Below are 22,284 nucleotides of genomic sequence, written 5' to 3'. Positions count from 1 at the left end.
TTTAATCTGCTGGGCTAAAGTGAATTTATTAAGTCCCTGCTTGTGAGAATGATAATGCAAATTCTGCTTTTTAATAGATTTTTTGCTTTAAACTTATAAATGCCCACTACACGGGGTTTGTTGTGGGTTTTTGGGGTTTTTTTACAGTCCATGTCTTTTTTTATTTCTGGCTGATCCATTTATTCCTTCTGTGGCTATTTCTCTTATCCTCTAGCCATTCAGCTGTTGGGGTAGCCGGGTGTATGAAAGCTGCTTTACTTCTTCAGCCAAGTCTGTTATAATAGAAGTGATGACAACCTTTCTTGTCTTGCATGTTTTTTTGCTGATGCATCAGCAATAACAATATTTCTGCAACTTTTACCACAGGAGCTGGTATTGATTTTTCAGATTGCTATATTGCTGTGTGGTGTTTGATGAACTGAGATGGCTTTTCTCAGTTCTCAGCTAAGAAATTGCTGATAATTAACAGAAATTGCTTGTTGTAGGGAGAAATAAAAGGGAAGAAATGGAACTGAATTTAAAGATCACAACCATTTCACATCGCCACATTTTCCACTTCCCACTGCAGGGGTGCTACACTGCCAGTGACAGGTGCCACAGCGGTGTCACTGCCAGTGAGAGGGTGCTCATTAGACATATCTTGGAAAGGGAGATGGGAGACAGCCTGGAGGAGCTACCACCTATTGTCAATGTCAGGAACCAAGGTAAAGTGAGGAAATCCTCACTCCATAGCAAAAGATGAAAGGAAAATATGGATAAGACAGACCCCAGCTTTCAGAATGAAATTTATTCAAGATAATCATTGAGCAACCTGGTCTAGGGGGGGAAGTGTCCCTGCCCATAGCAGGGGGTTGAAACAAGATGATATTTGTGGTCCCTTTCAACCCAAATCATTCTGTGATTGATGCTCCAGCCCTTAGTGAGTCTCACTCCCCACCCTCCCTGCCATGCCTTTGTCCCAGGCCTGCTCCTGCTGCCTCTTGCTCCTTGCTGCAGAGGCAGCTCAGGTCAGGTTTACCCAGGTATTGTGGGCACTCACCTGGGCCAGGTGCCTCAGCTGGAACACAGATGACACTCAGACCTCCTTGGTGTCATCATTTAACTGCAAAAGGGTACACAGAAGGAACTGAGGGTCACAGGAGCTCCGGATTTCCCCCATTTTGACTGCTTTGAGTTTCAGCTTTAGGTCAGTTTGCAGTCCAAACTTACCACCTAAACTCTGTAAAACCCTCAGCAGCTAAATGTCATTCCTTGTGCTGCTTTCTTTTACTGCTTATCCCCTCAGTTCTAGAGAGGACTCACAAGGCAAAGGCAAAGTTTTTTAAACAACAGATTGAAGTTACTGGAATTGACTTGCAGTTATCTTTTAGAAGGGCTTTGTGGACCATCAGAAATTTGTGGGTTAAAAAAAAAAAGTTTTATACTCAATCTAATGTATTTGCCTTCCAGGATTCTCCTGCGAGTAAAACTACACGTCCCTTCAAGTGCTGGACTTCCTTTCATCACGTAGGAGCACCTGTAGCACTCTTGCCTAATAAAGCATATTGACTTATATGTAAACAGGTGGGTGGCTTGCCCTTTTGCAGCATTCTGTGCCATCTGAGTGCCTGTGCTGGCCTCAGGAAGCCTTTTGCTCTCTGCTGCTGAGCTCACGCAGGAGTTTGGGTTGATAGATTTGAAACTATCTCTGCTCTTAATAATTTCCTTTGCACTGCATCTCTTCAAAAGAGGTCACAGAAATCAAGGGCCTGTCCCTCTGCCTCTGCTTCCTTAAAATCACTGTTACAAGTGGCTCTGGGACGATCACACCCCCAGTGCTGGAAGCACAAGGGTGGAGTGCCTCTCCAGCAGTTATTCTAGGAATACTGACGCACTGAGCAGAGGGAATGTACAGTGGATGCTCTGTGTGTGTGTGTGTGTGCGTGTGTGTGTGTGTGTGCAGTTGCCTTTGCCACAGACTTCACCCAGTGTTGTTAAACACATCCTGAGTGACCTTATTTGGAGGCCCCATTCTTGTCACACTGCCCACGACTAAAGAAAACATCCTGGCTCAGCTCACCTACGTGAACAAGATGAGGTAAGCACAGCCCACTGGGTTTGGGACCGCAGCGTGTACCAGCAGTTTCTGCAGTGTGCCTGCTCTAATGAACTGAAATGAAGGGCCTCATTCCTCCTCCAGCTGAAATCCTTGGCACAGCTCCCAAGCAAAGCAGAACCAGTCCCTAAAAGGTTTTGTTTTCTGAACAGGGAATGTTTCTGTCATTTAAAGGGGTCTGAGTTTTCTTGTGGGAGAGAGGATGGGTGCAATTTGTGGTGAGAGCTGCTGATATCCTCAATATAAAAAAAAAAATAAAATCATAGAATCACAGAATGGCCTCTTTGGAAGGGATCTTAAAGATAATTTCATTCCAACCTTCTGCCATGGGCAGGGTCACTTGCCACTATCCCAGCTTACGCAGAGCCCCATCCAGCCTGGCCTTGGACACTGCCAGGACTGGGGCAGGCACAGCTTCTCTGGAAAACCCATGCCAGGGCCTCAGCACCATCACAGCAAACAATTTCTTCCTAATTTTCCATATAACCCTCCACTTCTGTTAGTGTGAAAAAGCCATTCCCCCTTGTCCTGTCACTCAAGGACCTAGTCAAGAGTGTCTCTCCATCTTTCCTGTAGGCTCCCCTCAGGTCTGGAAGGCTGAAAAATGTTCTGGTTTGGTGTTGAGGCTTGGAAGGCCTGAAGTTGGTCTGGATTCTGAAATCTGCCCTGTGCACTCCCAGTCTGCTTACCTGCCTGCCCAGGCAGTGTGTCTTGTCTGAGAAAGTGTCTCCTTTCTCCTGGTGTGCTTGCTTCCAGGTGCAAAGGAATCCTGGGGATACAGATAAACAGCCTCAACAAGAAAGTCACTTCAGTCATCTATCTCCTATTGTAATGCTGCAAGGTACCTAAATGCAGGTTGATGGTTCTATTTTGGGAAAACTCTTTGGTTTATGTAAAGTTTCATATTTCCCAACACTAGGAAATAGCCTTGGACTGGCAACATCTAGGAGCCCCTTCTGATCTAAGTATTTCTAGGATTCAACAACATCTGCCACTACATTCATTGACAGTTTCCAACAAACTAAATGGACATTTTCCCCTTGTTAGGCAGAAGACAAGGATCGATAATAAACTTTGTTGTAACCTAATTTTAAACTTACTCCAATCTCTTGGTTTCACATGTTTCACTCAGATCTGTCTCCTTTAAGAAAAGATAAAAAAAGGCTTAGGTTAAAAAAATTAGGAATGGAAAATGAAAAGAGGGAGAGGGGAATGCGGTGAAACAAGAAGACAAAATATGCAGACGTCATCATCAGCCAGTGGGACAGTAATAACACAGCACGGGACTGATATGGTAAGAGCTGCCTCAGTGCAATTGCAGGTGTTGCTCTTTAGCTCTGGGACTTCATTTTGTGGGATCTCTTTGTCATGAAAACTTCACTGGAGAAATCTTTGCTCTCTATAAGTTTTAAGAGTAATTTTTTTTAACACAAAAGCCTAAATAATAAGTGAAGATAGTAATGACTGAACATTGTCCTTGTACTCGGGGTTTCTAATACAAGGAAAATAGAAAGATTCCCTAAGCCACTGCAAGCCCAGTCTATGATTCTGGAGTCCTTTAAAGAAACATGGAGATCAAAGTTTGTAAGGGGCAGGGCAAGACAAGTAACAGTGGCTTCATTTTTTTCAGCTAAACTCTGTTAGCTCATCTTTGCTTAGAAGCTGGGTTCTGTTTTTTGAGGTATTTTTGTGACAGGGAGGATGTTGAGGAGAATTTATGAGACTGAATAGAAATCTGGCAAAAATATGTCTTGAACTCTGCCCCTGATTCAGGTTTTCCTTCACAAAATGTCTTTTCAGGTAGATGGGCAGCTACAATTTTTTTTTTTCCAGCGTAGACAGAATAGCTCTTCATGTTGCTTTCTCAGCCTGCCACATTGCTGGTGAAGAGGAACTTGAGAGTCATATTGTGCAAAGGTTCATCAGCTGCTGGGACACTGATCCTGCACCTGGGCCCTGCTGATCTTTGGCCATTTTCACAGCTGTCACAAGCTGGTGCCATGCCAGGCTGGTTGGGAAATGCATTCTCTTTCAAATAAGTCAGGCTGGTTTTGTCATCTTTATTGAAGTTCTGGACTCCCATCAACCTGTTCAGTTCTCCAAAAGCAGAGAGATTTCTTCGCTGACAATTCTTTCAAAACTTAGAAATGCAACTTAATACTTTTTTTTTAATCTTTATTATCCTTTCCATTATGCCAAATGAACTTTCTTGCATGCCAGAGGCTGGTTAGCCCATCTGCCTACCCTGAACATGACTATGTCTCCTTGACACTGATGTCACTTCTTGACCCTTTGCTCCATTGCTCTCGCAGTCTCCACTTTTGGTGGAAGAATAGAAATTAATTCAAGGCACCACCTTAATGAGCAGCTGATGACCATCTCAGCATGAATTGAGGCTGTGCAGAATGCAAACATACGTAAAATGTCATACACAAGAAATTCCAATCACCATGTTGTCTGTAGACCTGCATGTTGATTGTTATAGGGGTGTAAGAAAAAATTCAATGAGATTAGCTTTTTATTTTGAAATCTGTACATTTCTTTTTAAAAAGTGCAAACACATCTGCAGATTTGGTCAAGATTTACAGAAAGTAACACGCAAACATACTCCATACATATCCACTTTCGCACAGTTTCTATTTCTATAGTTACTGCCTTTGCAAAATCATCGTCATCATAGAATCATAGAGTGGTTTGGGTTGGAAGGGAACTCACAGCCCATCTCATTCCACCCCCCCCTGCCATGGGCAGGGATATCTGCCACTATCCCAGCTTGCTCCTAGCCTCATCCAGCTTGGCCTTGGACACTTCCAGGGATGGGGCAGCCACAGCTGCTCTGGGCAGCTTGTGCCAAGGCCTCACCACTCTCACCGTGAATAATTTCTTCCCAATATCCAATCTAAACCTACTCTCTGTGACTTTGAAGCCATTCCACCTGTGTTTTGACCCTGGATTAAATGTAAATTGGTTTGTCTCTCACTGGATCACTGAGCTAGTTAAAGTTCTCCTGATCTCGCTGAGTGACACCTATGCTAATTAGCATAATTCCCTTCTTTGGGTTTTTGCATAATTTTGTTTTGTTGCCTCTTCAATAGGCTAGAAATATTTATGTTGGACCAATGAGTCCTGGGCTCAGGTCATAGGCAAAGTAACTCCAGGAAGAAAGCAAGGCTCCAGCCACCTGGAATGAGTCAAGATGGATCATTTTTCTTAAAAAAATAAAAAAAAAGGAAAGGAAGCTCTTCTCCAGAGTGCCCTGAAACAAATATAATTATAAACTGTGTTGTTTTAGATATCATCCCTAATGATTTCTTGTTTGACGTAACTTGATGTCGTTTCATTGTCCTTGGAGAAGCTATTCCAGAGCTGTCAGCTATGGTTCATGAAAGCATACAATAAAATTGTGAGTTGTAAACAATTAATTGTGATGGAAAAAAAAATAGTCCTAATCAAGGCATTTTGGTCCACACCTTGCAAAAAAAAATAACCAACAATCAATAGCCAACAATTCTATGTGCTTATGAGATCCAGGATTGAATAATATGTTCAAATCTCATGATCCAAGGGCACAGCTCGTTCAGCTCCTCTGGACTTATTGGCCCCTTGGATTTTGTCCAAACACTTTTCAGCAGTGTATGGCTTCCAAAACAAACATGCTTTTGGACTGAGCAGGATGCAGAGCTTGGCTGGAGAGAAAAAAGAAATCTCTGCTTGTGGATGCATACTTGGTTGTTTGTTTTTATAATTTTTTTTCTCCAATGACAGCTATTTCCTTAGGCAGGATTGCTCACTGAAGTTCACTGCAATTCCAGTTTGCATTACATGTATTAAACCTAGAGATTCCCAGTGTTTTATCTTACTCTGAGTCTCCTCCTCAGCTGTCCAGCAGCTGGAAGAGATTATTACTTCCTCCTTTAATCTTGGGTTCTGAGAAGGAAACCAAATGTCCTCTTGGCTTCTGCAAGTCATTGTCTTTCCAAACATGGTGCACAAGAGTTTGCAGTTGGACTGTTTTTTGAAGGAACAGTCACCTGTATTTAAATAGCTGGGACCTAATTGTCTCCTGCATTGCTCAAATTGATGCAGAGCAGGGTGGCTTCAGCAAAGCGGGGCAGAGGGGCAGAATCCCCCCTCCCCTGCTGCCCAGACTGGGGGCTCAGCCCAGCACGTGGGGGGATTCTGGATCCCAGCACTGGCACTGGTGCTGGCCCTTGCTCTGAACACAGTCTCAGGTGGTGCTGAAGCACACAGTTCATGGACCTGAGCTTTGTTTACCTGCAGCTGAACTTATCCTGTACATGTGAATTATCAGAAAGCCTTCTTTTTTTCCTTTTTTTTTTTCCTTTCCCTTCATGGTACTGAAACCTTCATATGATTTCTGCAGCCATTTGTGTTGGTAAGAGTTAGCTCCAGCAGGAGGGATGCTTTCTGTCAATGCACAGGACTAATGTGTCTTGTGTCAAGACCCTAAAGAAGATGCCAACCCCTCTTAGACTCAGCAAAGCATGGGCTGCTCTGGTGACCCTTTTGAGACATTGGTCTGTTTGATCCCCTTTTTGTTGCTATCCAGAGTTGCAAACAGACCTTAATGAATCATGAAGCTGTTGCAGGGGCTGTTGCAGGAGATGGGTAGATGGGATTCTTCCTGATACATCTTCCCCTAGCTTTGAAGTTGGTCCTGCACTCATCTAAGAGGTTGGATTCAAGCCTCCCAACAGTCCTTTCCCTTCTAAATGTCTCCATAGAAACAGAGATATTATTAAGTTTCAAATTACCTGTGAGGAAGCAGAAAATGTGGTAAACTCAACAAAAAGTTTCCTATTCTTCACAGGGGCGTGATGCTTATCCAGCATCTCTTGTCCCCAAAATTCCTGGGAGATTTTTCATCCCGCAAGCTGAGACCACAGAGTGGGAAGGGAGCATGGGAAGTGCCCATGCCTCCCAGGACACCTGGACACTTCCCAGGCAAGAAATCTGAATTACACATAGGTCTACAAAAATTTGAAGTGTACCAATACATACTCTGGTTCTAGAGATGAACAAAAACTAGGTTTGGAGGAGGAGTTAACACAGTGTTTCTGAATCAAGGAAAAAAACAAATGTTAAGAGGGATATAGAGTCAAAACACTACCAAAAATGTATAAAATTTTATTTTATGAATACATTAAACTATTGTGCGCAGCACATACATATAAAAATAGAATCAATTTCACAAACAAATGATTGGACAGTTTTATGTTTCTTGCAAATTTACAGTCTCAATTGTGAGTCCATATTGAGTCAGAATATGAGGTATATTTTAGTGAAAAAAAAGTAATCTGAGAACTTTGGCATAATTTTACTGTGCAAAATAAAATATTGGAATTGAAATAGTGAGGTATACAAATATTATTCTGCTTTTTCCACTGTGTGTGTGTCTGTGTCTCTGCATGTCTGGGAAAAAATTCATTTATTTAAGAACCTGATTCAGTTCCAACCAAATCTGCTTTCTAACGGGGTGAATTAAGTCTTAGAATGTTATGGGGTTTGCCTGAGGAAGAAGAAGCTGTAAAAATAGGCATTTACTCCACAGAAGAATCCCATGTGCAAAATGTGGGCATGACAGACTGGTGTGGAGCATTCACAGCAATGCTTTCAAAGCTCAGCCCATGGCATGACCCCTGTTAATCCACACTTGAGATATGTTCTGAAGTTCCTAATTTGGCCCTGATTTGGGAAATTCCTTTAGTTTCATGAGTTTCTTTATATAATCACATACCCTTCTTTGATTTCAGCTGTGATTTCCATGTTGATCTGGCTGGCATTGAGGTGTAATGAGGAAAAAAACAGTGATGTAAAGAGTAACTCAGCAGAGTGACTGATGGGGCTCTCCAAATGTCCACCAAAACTGCATCCAAAAGGGTCTCTAGTTCCTAAGAGCAGTCTCAGCCTAGCAGGCTGTGACTAAACAGATTTATAGAATCACAGAATGACTGAAGTTGGAAAACACCTCCATGATCATCAAGTCCAATCTTTGACAAATCCCCACCTTGTCAACCAGACCAGAGCCATACCCAGTCATTTCTTGAATACTTCCAGGGATGGTGACTCCAGCACCTTTCTGGGCAGCCTGTTCCAATGCCTGACCACCCTTTCAGTGAAGAAATTCTTCCTGATGTCCAACCTGAATCTCCCCTGGCACAGCTTGAGGCTGTTTCCCTCTTGTCCTGATTTCTTGTGACCTGGTCTACAGGTTGTCCTCGCTTGACCAGTGTGTGCAAAAGGGAGCCAGTGAGTCTGATTCCCACCTTTTGTTCTAGCTGTCCCAAGGCTTATCAGTCTTGGCAACAATCACTTTCTCTAAAATGCTCTGGGGTTTAAGAGGGAACAGACTTTATCCTGTCATAAGGATGCTGGATTAAGCTGTGATCAGAAACAAATTTGTGTGCCAGCATTTGAACTCTGTTTCCTTCCACGTCCCTGGACTCTTCCATACTTCTTCAAACTTCATTTCAAAGACAATCAGGAATATAACATCAGGATACAGGTTGCCAGCTAATCTCTCTGTACCTCTAGGGACTCTAGGCCAATCTACTGCCTGATACCCTCCAAACTTTTCTTTGACCCATTCTCTCCCCACTCAAAACATCCTGATTTTTCACTTCAAATGCATATTTTTCCAAAGCAAACTGCGGCACACGTTGTGGGTGAACAAAGTGTGTCATCTTGCCTTCTTTCTGAAATACTGCAAGACCAGAAAATGAAGAGCAATTCCTTTCAACTCCTTTCCTTCCAAAGCATTCTCCAAAGTATCCCATTCCTGTACTGTAAGCAGCCTTCCACTCTTTTTTTTTCTCTTCATTTACACTGTGATCATCACTTACATTTGAACCAGATAAATCCAAGTGTAAGTCACACTAGAGATGCTGAAAAACTGTATCTTGTTCACAAAACAATTGCCTTGACAGTTTCTTGGGAATGGGGGTGGTGGATACATCCTTGTGGGTATGTCCTTTGGGCCAAATCATCTGCTGCTATAAACTGATAGTTTTCCTGGGCTGATTTACTTCAGCTGAGGATCTGGCCCTGACAGTGTCTCTCATGCATGTCAGAAGGCTCAAATTCATCATGAATAGACAGCCCCTGCAAATAGAATGGCATGTCAAGGCTGGAGCTAGCCCCATTTTGGCTGGACATGGGAGATAATCTTGCACTCAGATATTCACTTCTGCAGCAGCATGGTCCATCTATGCTGAAAATGCTCATGCTCTGACATTACATTGAATCTAGTTTCAAATTTAGGAGCATGCCACCAATGCAGGAATCCCAAGGCTTCTGGTAAGTGACATTTATAGTGACTATTGACTTAGGGCCTCTTAAAATACTCTTTCAAACGCACAGAGAATGCAGCTTCATTGGTGATCTGGAAAAAGGTTGTCAAAATACCAAGGCAAAGTTATGTGCCATTTGTACAGCTTCTAGGAGAGCTTTGAAGAGTGTTTCATACAGCTTGCTGTGTTGTCTTTGAAACCGATGCTTTGCAATTGACAGAAATGGGAATTACAGCATGAATTCCTCTCTCCCAACATGGGAGAGTATGCTTGTGTAGGCTTGTTTCTCTGTCCTTCATACCTCAGGGAGGTATGATAGAGAAGAACCAAATATACTTAAGATAGTGAAAATTCAACAGTTTTCTAAAATAACCCTTTGCTGGAAGCTTCCATGAATTTCTTATCTTTTATGAAATGCATCCCACACACCAGTTCTAGTTCTTAGAGATCAACAACATTCAGGTTAAATGAGATGGAGTGCCTTTAAATATTTCTTTTCTTTTGTATAAAGGCACCTGGGCATCAGGAGACTGGCATAATTGATTCATTAAAAGTATGTAGTTACATAGATGCACACTCATCATCCCATGTCTACATATATAGAAATATTAATATTAAAGATGTACACATCTATACTGGAGGTAAGTCTAAACTAAGCTCACAAAATGCCATTCAGAATCCTCAGCTCCAAATCAGTTTTGCATTTGGGACCCATCTATGATATATCCTGTGGCCTTTCCCATGGGAAATAGATTGTATGTCTTCATTTTGCCAACCAGTCCATGTGAAGAGACCCTGGAGAATCCCTTCAGAGACAGAGGGGCTCCAGGAACAGACAGTTTGCTTGTGTAGAAACAGTTGTGGAATTGGCACCTTAGTGATCAAAGCAGGTTGACGACTTCACAGGACAGGACACAGTCTGTAGAGGGGGGTGCAGGCAGATGTTCAGATGGAGTGAACTGCCTGAAGCTCTGGTGAAGCAAAATCATCTGGTGATTTGGCCCATGATATGTAAACAGTTCACTACAAGAGGTTATTATCTGAGGTAAATAATGTTTAGTAAATCACCTATGATTGATTAGGTGGTTACCCACAGCCATTCTTCATCTTCCAAAAACTTCCTTTGCACTCCAGCTTGCATTTTTCTCTGTACAGCACCAAAGGAGGCACACAGCCATGTAAAATTTGTACTGAGCAGAAGAGAAGCAGCATTGTATTACCTATGCTATGTGATGAATCTAGTACAAATATTTTTATCCAAATATACATACATAGAGAGATATATTTTTTTTTCAATGACCAGTATAAATACTTTACCTGGGAGGTTATTCCCCATGTGCAAAATGAAACAGTTTGTCCTGGGATTTAATCTTCTGTTTTGCTGGTGCTCATATTCTTGGTAAAAAGTGGGTCACTGTCATGGCAGGAGAAACCTTGTTCCCTCTCTTCACCCTGCCGTGTTTGCTCAGGGCTATGTAAGCGCCGTGGTAAAGGTTGGATTCATATGCGTTGTAGTTATTGGGCAGCAAGGTTTCCTTGAACTTGCACTCATCATGGAAAACAGCCTAAGGAACAGCAAGGGGAGGGGGTAGGGATACAAATCAGGTACAATCAATTTTCCACCAAGTCCCTGGTCATTTCTCTTCCTCACATTTTTACACCAGGGCTCGTTGCAGTGTGCGACAGGTGGTGCCACAGCCACTGTGGCCAACAATAAATCTCTCTCCTTGGTGCTAATTTGGTGTCAGATGAACTCAGATGCCACCTGTCCAGATAATGGACTGTGTATTTCCTGTGGCAGATCGAGTTAATTCATTATAAATCATGGATTTCTTCATTTTATTTGCAAGTAATAATTTTTGTCAGCATTGCACCCTTTTGCGTAAACAACAGCTTTATTTAACACCTCCCCTCTGCCAGAAGTTCCATCATTTATAAAAAAAATTATTTTCTGTCTGTTGAAACTTTCAGAGCTTTTCCAAACAGCGGTGTCCAGGGACAACTGCTTGCTTTAATAAGAGATTTGATTAGCAATAGATAATTTATTTTTTAAACCATTAGTAATATTTAACTATGCTGCCGGTTCTAATCTGGGAAAATAGTTTTAATATCCTCCATGTCAAAACATGAAAATCTAAGGAGGGGGAGTTATCTGGGAGAGGAGGTGCAAGGACAAGCAGGAGACAAATGCAGAGCAAATTAAAAGAGAAAGCAGAATAATTCTCTGACTTCAAATGTCTGGCACATGAGATGCCACCAATGCAATTCTATTTGGGCATCTGTGTGATAACACAGCCGTCCAAAGCCTGTAAGAGTTTGACTTAGGGCATTGTGCTGTGCAGGGAAAATGCACACCTCTTACAGCTTTTGAAAGTGTCTTTGAAAAAAAAACCCAAAACTGTATTGAAAATGGGGCAAAAAAATCAAAGGGATTTCTGAAGCCAGAGCATGTACTTCTTTACAAAGACCCAGCTAAGTAATGCAGTTGGACTTGTGGCACTTTTTAGGTGCTTGTGATCACTTGTGATTGAAAGAACATTCCTGAAGTGGGACCTTAAAGTGTCCTACTGTCATTATGAGTGTGAGAAGGAAAGAGGTTAGTAATGGCCACATGTCCCTCACAACATTAGGCATTATTTTAAACCACTGCAATGCTTTGTTGAAATGACAGCTGTGACAAAAGAGATTGATACAACCAGTGCTATTCATTACTTTGAAATGGGCTGGTTTTCCCTATTGCCCAGGGCCAGCCTCTTTCAAATGTGCCTCCTAACAAGCACTTTTTCTGCTGGATATTGACACTGGAGATGTGTTGCTCACATCTCAGAGGTTAAACAGTATTTAGATAGCAAATCATCTAGATGAGGATGATGGTGTTTCAGTATGATTTGCATGCCGTTGTTAATAGTTATTATTATTTTCTCACCCTTTGCAACTTGTCTCACAAAACTGATCATTAAAATAACCGCAGCCACACATGTTGACCTTGTAGGGTAGACTTCCTATTTATTCTTGATGGTGTGGCTGTTTTTGGTAGGAAGGAGCATGTGGTCATTACTTTACTAAGGGTAGCTGTTGAAAATAGCTATAATTGTGCCTCTCCTACCACAATGCAATGCAGGATGGAATCAGTGGGGCTCAGCTTTGCTACAATGTGTTTGCAGCCCTGTGACCTTAGAAGAAGCCATCTAATTAATCTGTACTATTTGCAGAATATGTTCATTTTCCTTAGGTGTCCCCTGTACAGTCTTACAGGAAAGCTTTAAAATCCCAGCCCCGTAACAGCCATGCTACTTGTTGCATTAAATAGCATTGATGACAGCAGGCTGGGCAGGCTCCCTGTAACAGGAGGGCTATTTTCTCTGCTTGTAATCAGAGATTTCCAAAAGGAAAAGACTGAAACAAACAAAGCCAAAACAAACTAAGCCCAAACAAACAAAGCAAAACACTAAACCAAACAAAACCACTACAAAACCTTTGTTTAAACTGTGAAAAACTACTTGGACTTATACTTACCGTCCCATACAACCTGCCTTTGCTGTTCATTGCAATGAAGAGAGCACTTTTCACACCAAGCAGACTTACAACTCCTCTTTCTACAGTGGATATTTCAAAGAGACCTGAAAAACATGAAGTTTAATAGGAGTGTTATCACAGAATCTGCAGTTAATGGAAAGCAATTCAGATATCTTTTTTTTAAATAAACCCTAACAAACTTGTAATATATTCTTTATAAGAATTAACTCCCTAATGCAGCAAAATAAATATACACAGAGAAGATCTTAAGTTTTTTTAAATGTCAAAGGATGTGAAAATAATTATTCTAGAATTGTAGTCACATTCTTTATAAGCCTTTTGCTCTATCAAACTCTTTTCATCTGTCAAACTCTGGACCTTTTCAATAAAAAGATAATTTTTATGTAATATGCTATATTTTCAAGAGGTTTTTTTACTGATCCTTAAAGAAGTGTGACTTGCATTTTGAAGTCCCACATGACATTGCTGCAAAAGATTTTAGCAACTGCCCTCTACAGGAAATTCAAATCCACATGACTAATGCTTTCCTTAATTCTTATGGTAGCAGAGCAGCACCTACAAGAAAGAACAAACCAGGACCAGCAAACCCCTTCCATGGGACACACGGAGTGTCCCAAAAATACTGGTCAGCTGGGATTCAAGAATCATGCTTTGGCACTCTGGACTCAGCAAAAACCTCCTGGATTCAAAAGGCAAATGAGGTGAGAAGAAAATGCAGCAGAGTCACTTCTCGACCTGGTTTGTCCTTTCTCATCTGTGCAGCAAAGCAGGTAAAAATAAATTCTATTTAAATTCATTTAAGCATTTTGTGCCACTATTCAGCCCGAAGAGTTCTCATGTTTATTGATCCCAGAGACTTTAAAAGGCAACAGATGTAGCACAGGTTAATAATATCAAGTCACAACATTTGCACTCTGTGAAGGGTAATTACTAGAGTTCACAGCAATTAAATGACATCTATTCTATTTCATTTCTGGATGCAACTCACTGTATTGGTTTTCATTGTGAACTCCGCTTATCCTTCCGTCTGGGAGGATTTGAAGGTGAAACCCGATGCCCACGTTGCAGTAAAGCCTCCGCTGCCTCTTGATTCCTAGCAAATAGTCACTCTCCCAGTTCACATCTGCCTTCTCCCCTGACATCCCAGCCATGGACCTGGACAGCAGAGATTGCCATCCTCTCTCCAGCAATGTGCCATTAGTTCTGCTTACAACTGGGTGTGTGGCAGCAATCCCGGCTAGCAAACCCAGGAGAAGGAACGCAGGCAACGTCCGGTGAGCGCTGGCGTCGCAGGACATAGTGATGAAATGTCTTTGTGCCGTGGCCATCCGGTTCACCTCCTGGGCACGTGGTCAGAATTAATGGCCCTAAAAATACCGCCCTTCTTGGTTTTCTCCCTTCAGCATGGTGGCAGAGGCTTATTTTTGGAAAGCAAATAGAGCTTGCTGACCTGAAACTAAAGCCTGATAGCAGTTGGGTTGGGAGCAGAGACAGGCCAGCAGGACTCCAACTGGTGGGGACCATGGTTTGTAGATCCTGCTTCCCGCTGGGCAGCCTCCGTTATATTTGATTGAGCCATCTTTATAGTGCAGGGGCTGTCCCTGCCCACATCATCACTCTGACATCAACAGCCTGCCCAAGGTGAGGCTGCCAGGGCTGTAACACAAACCTGCGTCCTCCCTGCCTGCTGAGGTTGGACTGCTGTCAGCCAAGACTGGAGGCAGGAGTGGGATTTCATTGGCTGTGCAAAGCAAAGGAGTCAAATTGGTCAGGGAATCAGAGGCCTCACAGGCAGCTTCCTTATTTAGACAAGAAGGTGTAAAAACAGTTCTGGACCTCATCAGTGAGCAATGAGAGGTTTGCAGCCACTTCCTTGGTGGCACGATCGGCGGGTGCTTGTCAGGGCACCTCGATACTCGGGGACAATCGGCTTGAGGTGGCCACAGCCCTTTTCGTGCACACCCTGCAAAGCCAAGGCACCTCTTACTGAGCGACCCATCTGTTAACCTCTGTCTGTACCTCTGCAGGGAGTACTCCTGGCTGGCTAAAGGAGGGGTAAGCCATGCAGCAGGGACAGAAGCCCCAGCTCCTGCAGGTTTTATACCAGTGGGAATTCTGCTGAGCAGAGCACACAGGCTGGAGCATTGATCTTGCAGTGACATGTAGATGGGAACATTAGGTCTTCCTGTTTTTCTCTGAGGTGACTTCCAGGTGATCCCATTTACCTGGGGAGGATGTGTGCCTCCTGCAGGGGGGCAATAGTATTTGTTGGAGCAAGACAAGGACTTAGGTGATGTGTTAAAGATGAGGAAAAAATGACATGGCCACAGCTTCCCAGTGTTTCGCTGTCTCTTTTCCTCAAGCCCAAATACTCACTATTTTTATAACTTATGACCACCTTAATTTGCCTTCCCTTCCATTTGCTCAGACTGTCTTAATTGTTTCCCCTAATTTTCCACTGAAGCTGTTTCAGCTCCTTTGGAGTTGGACAGATTAGACTTTTATCTCAGTTAGTTTCACAGAACTTATCAAGACATAAGACAGAGGAAAATGGCTCAGATTTATACAAATCCTTTTGTCAATATGTCTGTCAGCTTCTCATAGCACAGGCCTTGCATCTTCTGTATCATTTGATAAGCCTGCTAATGAGGGGAGTACCTGGAAGCATAATTAAACTGAGCACACCCAGTGTGACAGAGTTTCACACTAAGAAGCAGACATGCAATACAAGGCCTGGGACACTGCAGACTCCCCAGCATGAGCCCCGTGAGGTGAAAGGGAGCCCCTGGTAGCCTTGAGGCAGGTGATCAGTCAGAATCAGTGATGTATGTGAATATTGATTGCTCTAAGGAGACAGGCTCAGCTATAAAATAATTGGGAACCACAGGGCTAGGCCCTGGCTTGTACCAGGTGGCATTTCAAGGTCTCCGTGCCTTTGTTGAAGCTGAACTTGACTATCACAGAATCACAGAATAATCTGAGCTAGAATGAACCCACTAGGATCATGCAAGTCCAATGCCTGGCTCTGCATAGGACACCCCAGTAATCCCACCCTGTGTCTGAGAGCCTTGTCCAAACACTCCCTGAACTCTGGCAGGCTTGGTGTGGTGGCCCAAGTATATCTTTTGCTGACAAAGATAATCTTCAGATCCTTTTTACTCTGCTTTCTACTTTATCTGATTATTTTTTTCATCTATATAAAGCACATATATAATTTTTAGGAAGGAATGATACTAGTATTTTGCACCCTCTTATCATAGCTGCAGTCTTCATGAGAGGCCAGCATCACTGGGAAACAACGCCCAGGGTCCCTCTTACAAGCATGGAGCACTGATTTCCCAGTTTTTCTTATGCTGTAGTCTGAAACGTGCCCATTCCCAATGCATGTGACTCCTGGCAACACTGCCTGGTCTCAGAGCCATCACTGTAAAATCATGCATTGTAATATTTTCTTTCCTGTTTATTTTTCCCCCTAGAGAACTTTTCAAGTGTAATGGGTGCAGAACTGGATTTTCATCCTCAGCTTTAATCACCTTTGCATCTTTATGTCTAATTCATTAGTTTTGACAGAGCAAAGACAAACCATGGGCTAACTGAGCTAACTTTTGCTGGCACATCTGCCACTGTGGATTCCCCACAAGGTGTCCTGATGGACCAAGTTAAAGGAACACTTTGTAGGATGCACTATGTCTCATCCCAGTACCCTTGATCCTAGAAGTAAAACCAAATGGTCAGACACAAAACAAACAAACAAAGATAATTTCTGGCAAGTCTGTGGGATGCATTGATTTGTCTTTTAGTCAGTCCAGCTGGAAAATTACTGCTGAGAGCTGAGTGGTGACCCAGGAGACAGTTTTGCTCCAGCAGTTTCCTGCTGAGAAAGACCATCTGACAGCATTCTGTATGGAAAGGGTGCACAGATTACTTGCTTGCAAAAATTCTGGACTTTTCTTGCCTTATCTGTAAACCAAACCAAATAGCTAAAATTTGTGATTTCAGTGGGACAGCTGGTCCTCTTAAGACCAGGAGTCCCAGTGTTTGGCCCCAGACCAAGTGTGTGCAGCTGGGAGATGAAGTGCATTCTACATTCTTGTGTACTGCTCAGCAATTCTGCATCAGAGTTGAAATGAGTCTTGAACCATTCTCCAGTTGGATCTGTGGCCAGGAGTTTGCTGAGTTTCTGTGTATTACCATTTGAACTGCCATGTAAATTCTTGAGCTTCTGATTCAATTAGGCAAGCCTTGTTTGCCCTAAAAGATGTCTCATTCTGCTTAAACTTGTCCTCTTGGTCCATGAAGTGACTGTTTCCAGAAAACACACTGTAACCTTCTGATTTTCAGGTACCATGTTGTCCTGGCTTCATGTGCCCAGTGAAATTTGGAAGGGACACACCAATGACATTTGCAGTAAAATAAACCCTGTGAACTCCATAATAGAAAAAATTTACTTCAGCAATCAAACTCTGCTTACTCAAGCTCTTAACACCTGGGGTGACAGTGCTCACTGCCTAACTAAAGCAACAAGTTTTCATTGTCAGTATTTCAGCACAATATTAAAATAACCCCTCTTTGGAGTACAGCAGTTCAGACCCACTTTCAGATAGTCTAAGAAAAGTTCTGCAGCTGAGCAGCAACATGATATGGATGCAGAGCATGCCTTTCAAAAATGTGTGCTGACTTAGTGTCCTAAGCTCCATTTTCAAATCTGTTAAAATTCGCTCCCTATTTTAAGGTCTGGAAAGAGCAATCCCTCATTTAAACACAGAAGGATGGACTAAAATTGTTCACCTTGACTGTGAAGACCCAAGCTGATGATGGACAGTGGAGAAGGGAGATTTCCAGGTGATAAATCTGCCCATTGTGGCAGGGCAGGTGTTGCAGACTCTGGACAAGTTGCATAAAAATCTGTAAGCCCAAGTATGACCATGGAGCCCCATCTGATCATCTTTAGGTTAATGGGGTTTGCTGGCCAGCATGGAGAGATTTGTAACACAGATACCAGGACTGTTATGAATTAAATATTAATCACAATCTGAAAGCAGCATAAAAAAATAACAGAGCAAGAGTTGTAGAGCTGTATTGACACCCAAGGACTACTCCAAACTGTAGAACTGGTAAGACTGAAAAGGGTGTTGTTCCCTTGATGCCAACAACATCAGGGAACATTAATGTTGTTGGCATCAAGGCTAATTTGGATAGGACCACAGAATAGATCATTAATCAGCAGAAGACCTGAGCTCTAGCAGTAGGAGCATGACAGAAAGTGTTGTAGTACACTGTATTTGTTATTTCTCTTCCCACTACCCAACAGAGAGGCAGATTTGTTGTCACACTGATCCCCAAAGTGAATAAACAAGACAACAGACAGCAACCTTGCCTAAGAGCCTTGGCAGCTGATGAGCTCTTGGAGGCCAAAGCAAGCAAACTTTTGACCCAAAACTATACCTTCATTGCAGCTGCTGACTCCTAAAGCATGTACAAGACCTTCTCAAATATGGTTTGTCATCACCAGTCATGAGGAAGCCAAGATATTAACAAGAAACTTAAATTTTCTCACACACACAGAGGTCCTGGTTAGGCCACTCAGACACACCTGGGCAGGAGAGTATGTAAATTTAGCAGCTTATCTTCCCATTTCTCTACAGGGAAATCTCTCATTGAGATTTCACATGTCAATTTCTTACAGACAAGCCCAAATCACAAAACAGCTTCCTGCTATTTTCTTTTTGGAGGGAAGTGGAAAAAATATCTACTCCCACAAGGAACTCTGGAGGATTTAGGACTAGGTGGGTGCTAGCTTGCTTGGAAAAACATGTTGGTTTACTGCTTAATCATGCTGAACTCATTCTCTGCAGAGGTTATGTCAAGCACTGAGACAGTCAAATATGCCCATCTTTGTTGTCCTGAGCTGGCCAGGTCTCCCTCTCCATGTCCCACAGAAATAGGAATGACTGTCAGAAAAGAGAGCAGTAACTCCACAGTGGACCTGTGGATTCCCACCTGGTACTGTGCCCACCAGCCCACACTGCTTCTCTCATCACTTCCTCAGCTGTTCCCACTCCACAAGGACAGGCAGTATAAGGGTAAAAGGTCGAGCTGAAGAAAACAGAAGTGACAGCCACCACCCCCACAGGGATCTGCCTGGAGTTATTTATTAGGAGAGATGAATGACAAGGGACATGTTTAATTTTGTTTGTTTGTTTCATGTACAGTTTAGGAACAGGGACACTGCAGGAACAAGGATGCCACATTTAAGTAACATTTTGAGTAGGAAAGCAAAAAAACCTCTTGGTTTTTATTGTTGTTGGTGATGAGATTGTATCCAGTGGCCCAGCTGACCTCTGTGTGATTCTTGACCGTAGAACTATTCAGATTAAATTATGTAATGAACATAGGTTAAAGGCAATTTCTGTCATTTGCTAATTTATTGTGTCTTCCTTGTGTTGTGCACCATTAGCTCAGTTGAGGACTTTCTCTTGCATGACAATTCTTCCATTGGTCTGGATCCTCTCTAATATTTCAAAGGAGAATTCTGAAACCTTTTGTGTAGTCATCTGAAGTTTTTCTTGCATTTTTCAAGTGTTTGGGGTTTTTTTCCCCTGTATGACAGGCAACACCTGAAGGGTTATAGCTTGTAATTCATCATTCAAGCAGTTGTGATTCATTGTTTAATTTCCATAGAAAGGATCCTGTTTTTGATATCTTCTCCTTTCCTCTTCTGCAGGAACAGACCTGCACAGTTCCTGCAGAGAGCTGTTAGGGTTGCACCCTGTTGGCATCTTCTGTGCTTGAAGAAGGGATGCATTTATGGCACAATGTTCTGAATTCTCCACAGAAGCATGACAGAATTACATCCCTGATGATAGCCAGAACCTTATTCATAAGGCATCTTTCCAAGGCAAACACAAGTTTTTCCCCCTAGCAGTCTCTTGATCCTTCAGAAGCTGCTGAGAACACCTTCAGCCTCTCCTTTGAACACCTTCAACATGCTCCCTGTGCATCCTTGGGGCTGTCTACTGGACTTCCTCCAATCTGTTGACTTCTCTTCTGTGCTAGGATGCCCTAAATTGACAATAGCACACCAGATGTGCCAGTGATGGGAAATAATCCCTTCCCTCACCCCTTGACCTCCTAGCCACCTTTGGGCTAACGCAGCCCAGTCTGTGGCTGTTCTGCTTCACCACAACTATGAATTTGGGTTCAGCTCTCTGCACCATGATCCCCAGCCTCTTCTCAAAGCAAAGCTGCTCCCCAGTCAGTCAGTGCCCAGCCTGGACTATTGCCAGGAATAATGTGTTCCCAGGGTCAAGACTCTGCATTTCTTAATGCCAGGCTGCACAAAAATCCTGTCAATCCATTATTCCAGCTTTTCAGGGGCCAGCTGGATGCCAGCCCTACCCTCATTATATAATATTTTCCTACAATGTATTGTTGCCAACTGCAGACTTGCAGGTTAGGGAAAATAAACTAATCTGGGAGTAGTGATGGATTCTTCCTCAAATGCCTACCACATTCAAGCAGGATGTTGTTTCCACTCTCTAAATTACTGTTCATTGTGATTTGGTTCTATGTGGTCATCACACATAATAAAATACAATACTAAAATTGTATAATAAAATACAATACACACATAATAAAATACAATACTAAATTTGGTTTCTGCCAGCAAAGACCTTGTTCTTTAGTCTGATCTTTTTATATTCATGTTTTTCTGTGTGTGATTTTAGATGTTCTCCTCATAATCCATGACTATACAATCCCCAAGGCACAGCCTAGAGACAATGTGAGATGAGTAAATGCAGTTCTAATCTGGTTGATTACAATGGTCATTCGATATTATTTTTAAAGACTGCAAGTCCTGTTTTCAGAAGGGAGCTCATCTCTCTGCATCAAAATATCCTCTGCTTTCAGTGCATCAAGGAGACCTCAATATTGGTGCCATTTTTCCCACTGGAGTCCTGGATCTGTTGAAGAGCTGGCTATGAGTAATTAGGACATCAGTACCCTCTCTACAAAAATCATGCAGGTTTGTGAGTTTCTCTGGTCCAAGGCTTTCTCCTTCTTTGCCTTGAAATGATAATTTCCAGTAGTCACTCTAAACAGTAGCAAATCTCAGTCCAAAGGAAACTTTTTGTGTTTAAGGCTGCAGCCACCTTGTCATTTCTTCATCAGGAACCACAGTGTAAGGTATTTGTTGTGATGGTTTTTAACATATGGAAGATCAAGATCAGATTCCTAAAATATTCTGAAAACCAGTTATAGCTTTAACAGTGACCGTGGTTAAATATAAAGCCTAAGTTATTTGTTCTATTAAAAAGCCCAAGTCTTATTTTTATCAAGTGATGTTATGAGGGCATGTTCTAAATCAGCCAAAAGCTTTTGTAGCTACAAGAGCTTCACTTCTGCAAATTTTAACAGCCTAGTTAAGTCGGTGCAGCTCCTTGTGCATGTTGTTAGTACAGAATTCCTCCTTTGACACTGACCAGATCAGGCAGACTTCAGAAGATGAAACATTTGAAGAAGACAGGCAAAGAAAATGAAAGAGCTGAATGACAATGTTGAGTTTATTTTTCCCCTGCAAAGATGAGTCTCATTTGGACAGGGTCAGGTTGTGATGGGTGCACAGGACCAGGAAATAAACACATACATTTCATGCATTCATGTAACACTTCTCCTGACATCCCCCTCCATGCTGTCCTGCACTTCTTCCTCTGCATGGGCCCAGTTTAGGATTACGCTGTTGCTGCTGTGCAACTATTCCAAGCATCCTTCCAGCAGAATGCATATTCCATGCAGGATTAGAGAATGGTTTGTCTGATGCTCACTGGACAGGCGGTGTGGAGCCGGGTCAAGGCAAGCATGCAGCAGAGCTCTGAAATTTCCTTTTTGATCAAGAAAGGAGTGAGCATATGTTGGCAGATGGAATGTGTGCTCAGCTTACTTTAGTGGAGTTTCAGCACTGACCTTTTGCAGCATTCCTCCAGCAGCAGTAAAATGGTTCTGGTTAAGTAAACTGACATAGACCACATGCAAAGCCAGCTGTCTTCTCCAGCCCACCATTTCTCCTACTGTTACAAGAAGCCTGGATGCATGGGAATGTTGTAATTTAATGTGTAATAACCTCTCATGGAAATAATGTTGTGAAAATTAATGGCGCTCATGACACAATAATCTCCACCTTGAGGAGCCAGTTTAAGGACTGGCCACAGAAGTGCACTGGTCCTGGGTTACTGTACTTTATATTAAAGTCTTCCCGACACAAACAGGAAATTAAAGGCTCTTACACCACTCCAGCTTGGCCCATCCTTACCTCTCATTGACTGCTTTATGTTTGCCTTCCTT

The 22,284-nt window shown here is 42.6% G+C and overlaps 1 protein-coding gene and 1 long non-coding RNA gene across 2 annotated transcripts; one reads left to right on the top strand and one right to left on the bottom strand.

The window, feature by feature from the left end:
* The first annotated feature begins 1,445 nt into the window (after positions 1 to 1,445).
* LOC135300857 (uncharacterized) lies at positions 1,446 to 21,064 on the top strand. Its single transcript, XR_010362622.1, has 3 exons — positions 1,446 to 1,563; positions 13,487 to 13,712; positions 20,854 to 21,064. It is a non-coding gene; the product is annotated as an uncharacterized LOC135300857 (long non-coding RNA).
* Positions 10,617 to 14,672, bottom strand: FGF6 (fibroblast growth factor 6). The gene is made up of 3 exons (XM_064420812.1): positions 13,931 to 14,672; positions 12,922 to 13,025; positions 10,617 to 10,970 (listed from the first exon to the last, which is right to left on the bottom strand). The coding sequence occupies exons 1-3, from the start codon at positions 14,268 to 14,270 to the stop codon at positions 10,794 to 10,796; spliced, it is 621 nt and encodes a 206-aa protein (XP_064276882.1). The 5' UTR covers positions 14,271 to 14,672; the 3' UTR covers positions 10,617 to 10,793.
* Positions 21,065 to 22,284: the final 1,220 nt, after the last annotated feature.

Source organism: Passer domesticus, chromosome 5 (assembly GCF_036417665.1).
Source record: "Passer domesticus isolate bPasDom1 chromosome 5, bPasDom1.hap1, whole genome shotgun sequence".
Taxonomy (NCBI): domain Eukaryota; kingdom Metazoa; phylum Chordata; class Aves; order Passeriformes; family Passeridae; genus Passer; species Passer domesticus.
Note: the sequence above shows the minus strand (reverse complement) of the source record. Positions and strands in the feature narration are given on the sequence as shown.